At 30.9% G+C, this 8302-nt stretch overlaps 1 protein-coding gene across 2 annotated transcripts; it reads left to right on the top strand.

The window, feature by feature from the left end:
• The first annotated feature begins 500 nt into the window (after window positions 1-500).
• LOC107610085 (mitogen-activated protein kinase homolog NTF3) lies at window positions 501-3658 on the top strand. 2 transcript variants are annotated; one of them, XM_016312159.3, is made up of 3 exons: window positions 501-1048; window positions 1540-1976; window positions 2618-3658. In XM_016312159.3, exons 2-3 carry the CDS (start codon window positions 1554-1556, stop codon window positions 3311-3313), a joined length of 1119 nt encoding a protein of 372 aa, XP_016167645.1. In that variant the 5' UTR covers window positions 501-1048; window positions 1540-1553; the 3' UTR covers window positions 3314-3658. The 2 variants fall into 2 exon arrangements, with proteins under 2 accessions (XP_016167645.1, XP_016167646.1); XM_016312160.3 differs by having other exon boundaries at window positions 658-1048; window positions 1551-1976.
• Window positions 3659-8302: the final 4644 nt, after the last annotated feature.

The following is an 8302-nucleotide window of genomic DNA, read 5'->3' as shown; positions in this document are numbered from 1 at the left end:
TTGTTTGTGCTTAAAGCTTTACAAAACTCTAATTCATTGTCTGACTAGATTAATTAATCTGTTAATTCTCGTGTAATCGAGACTCATCTCACTGTGAATTATTACTTGTTAAGATCCAATACACTTTCCAGTATTTTATAGATTGTAAAATCGACATCAATCATGTCAGTATCCTCACTAAATAGTTTTAGGTATACATTATTGCATGTTTTTATTTTTTTGGTACTCCACATGAGAAGAACGACTTCTTGAAAAAAAATCTAGTAGAACATTTTAAATCGTCCATTATCTAAATTTTTCATGTGTATTTAAAAAGAATTGCATGGTAACATTGTACCTACATTTTCTTAACAGGATGAATCTACCAAATCCATCTAGATATTAAAATACACTATTACACATTAAAATTCCAAAAATGATTCAATACAAGATCAGGTTGAATCACGGCCATATCTAAAGATAATAACTAATTAATATGTATCATATTAAATAGATTAAATGATTTTAAATGGTGATCACCTTAATTTTTTTATGAGAAAACAAACAAAAAAAGATGTCGCCCATCACTAGTACTCGAGTAGGACGAAAAGAAGGATGATGGTAGAAACAAGGAGATTAATAAATACACTACGCTCGGAATAAATAAATAAATAAATAAATAACTAAATAAATAAGAAGAAATATCATATCATGAGGCTTGGCTAGGTGGGGGTGCTAGGTGTGGCTATCGGAGGAAATCTCGGGTATTACTTTCTTGTGTGTCTTTTTGAGAGAGAGAAAGAGAGATGCAATTCCAAATATTGCCGACAACATGAAGAATCTTGATCGCTGAAAAAACCTATGCATTCCCGAAGAGAGAGATCCAACACAAGCTTCTTTCTGCATTCAATTCAAACATGTTACTATATAATTATCTGCTTTTGCACTCAGCTTCACTGTCCAATTCTCTCGTTCCAACCCCTTCTCTGATAATTCCAGCTTGATGACCCCGATTTCGACAACACCAACCATACAAGGATAAAGCTTTCTTTCTTTTCACATAAAAAAGGTAACTTCCTCCTTTTTTTTCTTTTACTTTTCCATATGCGTTTCCAAATTGTTGCTGTTGTGTTTTCCTTTCATTCTTTCTTGTTTCTGCCTCTGCTCTTAATCGTGACACTTGCTACAAATTTGTGTTTCGTCATATAGTTTTAAGAAAAAATGAAATTAAAACTTTTTATTCGGATCTTGGTGCTTTAATTTTTATGCACACTCACTCTCACGTTGAATTGCATCCACTTGTTACCCTTATTGGTGAAACCACATGCTGCCTGCCGCTGCTTTCAAAAAAATTGGGATTCAGAGGTTGTTAATCATTGCTAGATGTTAATAGTAACAAGGATAGTACTGTTCTACTGTCTTTTTCGTTTAATCGCTTTAAAAATTGGATATAAGGATTACTTAATAGATAATAGTAAGATGAACTTAGAATCATGACAGCATAAAATAAATAAAATCTAAAACTTTGATTATACTTTCTGAATTGTGAGGTGGCTGCAGTTAATTTGCAGGGAATGGCAACTCAGGTTGAGCCTCCAAATGGGATCAAGATTGAAGGGAAGCATTATTATTCCATGTGGCAAACCCTTTTCGAGATTGACACGAAATATGTCCCCATCAAACCTATTGGCCGAGGAGCATACGGAATTGTTTGCTCTTCTGTGAATAGAGAGACCAATGAGAAAGTTGCAATCAAGAAGATACAGAACGCCTTCGAAAATCGCATTGATGCGCTGAGAACTCTGCGTGAACTGAAGCTTCTTCGGCACCTTCACCATGAAAATGTAATTGCTTTAAGAGACATCATGATGCCTACTAACAAGAGCAATTTTAAGGATGTCTATCTGGTGTATGAACTCATGGATACAGATCTGCATCAAATTATTAAGTCTTCTCAAGCATTATCTAACGATCACTGTCAATATTTCCTCTTTCAGGTATGAATCTTTGACTCGCATCTAGACTAACTTAGTGTTACCTAGATTATTTTTTTTATCAATAATAGATATAATTTTTTTAGTAGAAGTACATAAAGAGTACATAGTATATAAGGTATAATAACTCAACAAATTTTTTTGGGAAAAAAATAAGTTTTTATCATTTTGAATAGAATGAAAAATCTCCTTAAAAAAATATTTGTTGAGTTATTACACCTTATATACTATGTATTCCTTATGTACTCCCACTAAAAAAATTACAATGGTAAGCTTATATATATTATTGATAAAAAAAATAATCTAGGGAACACTCAGTATGAACAATGAACAATTATTCATATTAGTTTACTAGTATGCATGTTTAGTATTCTAGAGTCGAAACTGAGCATCATATCATGCTTATGGAGCTCATTTGCAAGTGATTGTGATAGTCCAGCAGTGTTTAATTCTGCTGCTTTTTCAGTTTACTTCTCTGCCTATTTTCTCCCTTGATTTCTTGTGAACCTATTGTTCTTCCGTAAAGAACTTGTCAATCATGTGTGGCACATTTGTAAGGCTCGCCAAAGTTATAAATTAATTCTAGTAATTTGTCTTGCTTAGCTGATTATTGCATTTACCAACTGAGAAGTTCTTGGTTGCAGTTGCTTCGGGGCTTAAAATATCTTCACTCGGCCAACATTCTTCATCGTGACCTGAAACCCGGGAATCTTCTGATCAATGCAAATTGTGATCTAAAAATATGTGATTTTGGTTTAGCACGCACCAACAGCAGCAAGGACCAGTTTATGACTGAGTATGTTGTCACCCGATGGTATAGAGCTCCAGAGCTCCTACTCTGCTGCGACAACTATGGGACGTCTATTGATGTTTGGTCTGTGGGGTGCATCTTTGCAGAGCTTCTTGGACGGAAGCCTATTTTCCCAGGTTCGGAATGTCTCAACCAGCTAAAACTGATTATCAACATCCTTGGCAGTCAAAGGGAGGAAGACATCGAATTCATCGATAATCCAAAGGCAAAGAAGTTCATCAAATCTCTTCCATATTCTCCGGCAACCCCCTTTTCCCGACTCTACCCACAAGCCCCCCCATTGGCAATCGATCTGCTGGCCAAGATGCTTGTTTTTGATCCAACTAAGAGAATCAGCGTCGCTGAAGCGCTGCAACACCCTTACATGGCCCCTTTGTATGATCCTAATTCTGATGCCCCTGCCATCATTCCGATTGATCTTGACATCGATGAGGATCTTGGAGAGGAGATGATTAGGGAGATGATATGGAGGGAAATGCTTCATTATCATGCTGAATCTGCTATGGGAAATGCACCCTTGTGCTCATAATATTGAATCTTGGTACTTCTTTGGTCGTTTTCTCTTGTTGGTGCTTAAGACAGTTCTAATAACATAGGTTGCTTTAAAATAACTAGAAGGGCAAAGTCATCATTGAGCTCAATACATGTTCAGCTTGCTTCCAGTTAGTAACTAGAAAGGATTTCTCATAAAGGTTGTTTTTGTCTTGAGCTCTTTTTTCTTCTTTTTTTTTTTTTTTGTTTTTAAATCAATCATAGTTGCTTCGTTTGAGTTGTGTACATATGTCTTGTGTCTTCAGAACCACTTTGTAAATTCAGTCTTGATGTTTATGAATAATGTATTATTATGATATATAATGTGTGCTTCTTCTCTGTATGTGATGCCTCATTAGATGCTGTTCTTGTTATTTATTTTTCTTAAACAAGGTTAGTGTATCAAAATACAAGATTAGTGCCATGCTTTGTTTAGCTTTAACCACCCAAAATTGGAAGCAAAACAAGCTTTGGTCATGGCTTCTTTTCTCACAAAACATTAACAAGAGGCTTAAAAACAACTCATCAATTACTTTATGATAGTTAAAACTCAAGACTTATCTTCTCAGTTTTTGAAGTTTACAAGCCGACAGTGTTTTTTTAATTTTTATATGAATATGGATTTGCTTGAGATTTTACAGAGGAGTTAGGCATCGGTGGTTTCAAGTTCCAAAACGTATTGAAAGCAACTCATCCAAGTTTCTTTTTCAAAAACCCTAGAAATTAAATAAATATTGAATTTTTTTTCCCCTCCATGAGGAGGAAAGTACAACTCTTCAATATAGACAATCTTGCGTGCGTTGCAGACAATGAATCTGGGAAAGATATTTTGTCCATAAAGGCATAGAGTGAGTGGCGGTAGGAGAAACACTGCATAGATTTTACACTAAATAGTTACATCAATGAAAAAATTAAAAAATCATTCAATGAAAAATATATAAAGTTTTTTACTTTATTTAAAAAATACTTTTACTATTTTCTTTATGATATCTATACTTATCTTTTATGGATGTTTTGGATATATTTTTATAAATCTGGAACGAAAATTCAATGAGAAAAACTGTTTATTCATGGAAATATTTTTAGATTCAAAAAACTTTTAGATTTATTCAGAGATGAAGAGATGATACTTTTTGTGTTACAGCACTTTTTGTATAGAATAAAAAACAAAAGAGAATGTGAATTATTTCTGTTTCTACCTTATAAGATTTTGTGTAATCGAATTCAGTACCTCCTCTCAGACAATAATTTAACATAAAATCTATTTTCTTTCTTAGTTTCAGATTTAATGTATTATCTACAATTTGTAAATGCCGCTTGACTATTTCCTTGAATGATAGTTTTTTTTCTTCCCTCAAAATATATATATATATATATATATATATATATATATAAAGTATAAACTCATCCATTTCTTTAAACATATTTCCTTTCCCTTCTTTTTCTTTTATTTGGAGTCTAATATTGTGGGGTCAAGGTTGCCTACAAATAATTCCAACGTGCAATATGACAATGAAGGATCAACTTGTAATTTGCGGCGAAAGATAATAAGAATCTGGACGAAAAATTGGTTTCATTGCTGTCATATATATCTCCGGGCTTATTCATCTATTCTGATGGGCCAACAAAACAAACTAAGCTAGTTATTTGTTTTCTTTATCACTGAATTAGGCAATTCCAGACTCCAGAAAACGCATCACAAGAGGTTCTAGCAGCCATAATCCCATACCATTACCAGAAATATGCTGATATATTAAGTATGTTCGGTTTTTCATTTTCCCCTAAACTAATTTTTAGAGCCAAATATTGACTTTGATCTCTAAAAAGTAAAAACCAAACACAATATAAAAAAGAGTAAATGTCGGATCGGCTCGTAACCCTTTTTTCGAGGATGCATAATTTGATAGTAGAGACAATAAAAATATATATATATATATATATAATAATTTTTATAATAAAAATATTATGTGTACATAAAAATTAGTTATTAAATTATTTATTAATTATTATATATTTGTATATAAATATATATATTATTTAATTTATTTTTAATATATATTTTTTATTTCAATATATATACAGGTGGTTATTTTTTATGTATATATAATATGATTAGTTTTTAAAATATCTAATTTATAAATTAAAATACTAAAATAGTAATTTAAATAATAACATGTAATTTAGAATTTTATTATTTAGGTTTTATATTTTAAAAAATTTAAGTAATCTATTTCTTAACAATAACAATCGAAATATCTCTCTTTTTATATAGAATGGTACAACACATTCATATTTTTTTGTTAACCAAATTCAACTAAGTTAGTCTAAGATAACAAAAATCAGTTATGACTAGCATTATTCTAAGTCTTGTTGTTTAACTTGGTTAGACTTAGTTCATAAAAAGACTTAGATGTGTAGTACTATTCTTATATATATACAAGTAAATACTTATTTAAAAATTTATTTTTCATACAATTAGAAACAAATTCTTATTGAGATTTATAGTAAAAGTTCTTTCAATTAATGTAGTTGTTACAAAAAAAAAATAAAAAACATTCTTTCGAATCGATTTCTAAGAAAAAACACAAATTTAATTTAAATTGAGAATTGATCATTCTAATAACATCTAATATGAAATTCTTAAATTGACTATGAAGTACCAAAAATTGAATAAAAAATTATTGTGTGGTCAAATTCAATAATTTAATGGGGGTAAATAAATATTATTATCATATACTACTAAAAAAAATTTCAAATGGTAGTGGAGGCGCTTGGCCCCACAATCACACACATACATCCGTCAATGGGTGTAACATAACATGAAAGTCTGAAAATGAAATTGAAATGCATCTAAATGCAGAAGCTTCTAGCACAGAGAGACTAGAACCCATAACCTCAGGATTCGGTGGTCCAAGAACCTTTGGACCACTTAATGGTACAAGTAAAAAACATGTTTTTAGAGTTTTTTTATCAATTGCTACGTAGTCTTTGAACTAATTTTAATTACAAATCAACCCCATATATTTTATTTAATTATAAAAATAGTTTTTTTATTTTATAAATTATTATTTTATCAATTATCTATTATATTCATTAACAATCAAATACAAAAATAACAACCAAATATATCCTCCATTTATCCTAATAATTCCAATTGATTAAAAAATTAACTTTGATCTCGTTACGTTCGTCCATGGCTTCCAAATCGTGTTTCCTTGAAATTCAATCGATTGGTTTACACTATATCACAAAACAATCGATTGAAAGTTGTAAGGTAGAATGGTAAAAAGCTTAAACCAATCGATTGTTTATACTTTCCAATCGAATGAATGCCTCAAAACAATCGATTGTTGTTGTTACTCAATTGATTGAATTCACGAAAACGCCAAATACAATCGATTGGAAAGTGATGACATTGAAGTTTTAGCCAAATTCAATCGATTGGTAATGTAATCTAATCGATTGGAAGGTGATGAAGTTGAATGTTTTGCCAATTTCAATCGATTGGTAATGGAATATCCATCTACTCAATCAATTGGTAATGTTCTCATTTTTCAGAATTCTGTAGGATTTTGCACAATTTATTCTATTCTACTTTCATAAATCACAAATAGGTTGTACAAATCCTCATTAATCCAATTTTTTTTTTCAATCACCATGATCAGGATCTTATTATCTTCTTGCACCAATATCAATGTATTAACATAAGAACAATTTTTATCACTTAACTTAAATCATTGATCCTATAGTTTTGGTCTAGTTTGGACGAAGGAAATGTATTTCTACTAGTATTAATTAAATCCGTGATACTATATGACGAAAATATTTTGGTAACCAAGTTTAACCAAGTTGGTTCAATAGCTTATTGGTATAATAAAAAACAATTGATTGAGTAGATGGGTACCATTACCAATCGATTGAAATTGGCAAAACATTCAACTTCATCACCTTCCAATCGATTGGATTACATTACCAATCGATTGAATTTGGCTAAAACTTCAATGTCATCACTTTCCAATCGATTGTATTTGGCAAATCCATGTTATTTTCGTGAATTCAATCGATTGAGTAACAACAACAATCGATTGTTTTGAGGCATTCATTCGATTAGAAAGTATAAACAATCGATTGGTTTAAGCTTTTTACTATTCTACCTTACAACTTTCAATCGATTGTTTTGTGATATAGTGTAAACCAATCGATTGAATTTCAAGGAAACACGATTTGGAAGCCATGGACGAACGTAACGAGATCAAAGTTAATTTTTTAATCAATTGGAATTATTAGGATGAATGGAGGATATAATTGGTTGTTATTTTTGTATTTGATTGTTAATAAATATAATAGATAATTGATAAAATAATAATTTATAAAATAAAAATTTATTTTTATAATTAAATAAAATATATAGGGTTAATTTGTAATTAAAATTAGTTCAAGGACTACGTAGTAATTGATAAAAAAACTCCAAAAACATGTTTTTTACTTAGACCACTAAGTGGTCCAAAGGTTCCTGGACCCCCCAAATCCTGTGCCCTCTTAGGTGAGTATGGAGAGATATTTGAACTATAACTCATTGGCATACAACTAGTGAGTTTATTAGAATTAGGTGAAAGTTATTTATCTCTTTCCCGTGTACAGATATATAGAGTGTACATCTATAGTGTAAAATTGTGATGCTTCATTCATTCAATGTACAAAGAATGTTCATCATCCAAAATCCTCTCTGATTTCTTCGAATCTTCTTCCACTTTCTTCTTCAATTTCTAATCTGCTGAAGCTTTATCATCAGCTTCAACTCTCACTTCTCTTCTCTTCTTTCGACAGCTTGCAGCACCAGACTGGTACCATTTTACAGAAGGAAAAGAGAGTAAGAGACCTAATTGTCTCTTAAAAAAACCAATATTGTTTTACTTGTCTTCTAAGATTTAATTGTCTTTAAAAAACGAACTACTTTCACATAATATATCACTAACTTAATGGGTTA

This window comes from Arachis ipaensis, chromosome B7 (genome assembly GCF_059453495.1).
Source record: "Arachis ipaensis isolate K30076 ecotype BB chromosome B7, ASM5945349v1, whole genome shotgun sequence".
Classification (NCBI taxonomy): domain Eukaryota; kingdom Viridiplantae; phylum Streptophyta; class Magnoliopsida; order Fabales; family Fabaceae; genus Arachis; species Arachis ipaensis.
The sequence above is the reverse complement of the archived record's forward strand: the minus strand, read 5'-3'. Positions and strand labels throughout refer to the sequence as shown.

Coding starts and splice junctions, on each gene's coding strand:
- LOC107610085 (XM_016312159.3), top strand. CDS start 1,554: ATGGCAACTCAGGTTGAGCCTCCAAATGGGATCAAGATTGAAGGGAAG. Junction 1,977..2,617: donor GTCAATATTTCCTCTTTCAG/GTATGAATCTTT, acceptor TCTTGGTTGCAG/TTGCTTCGGGGCTTAAAATA.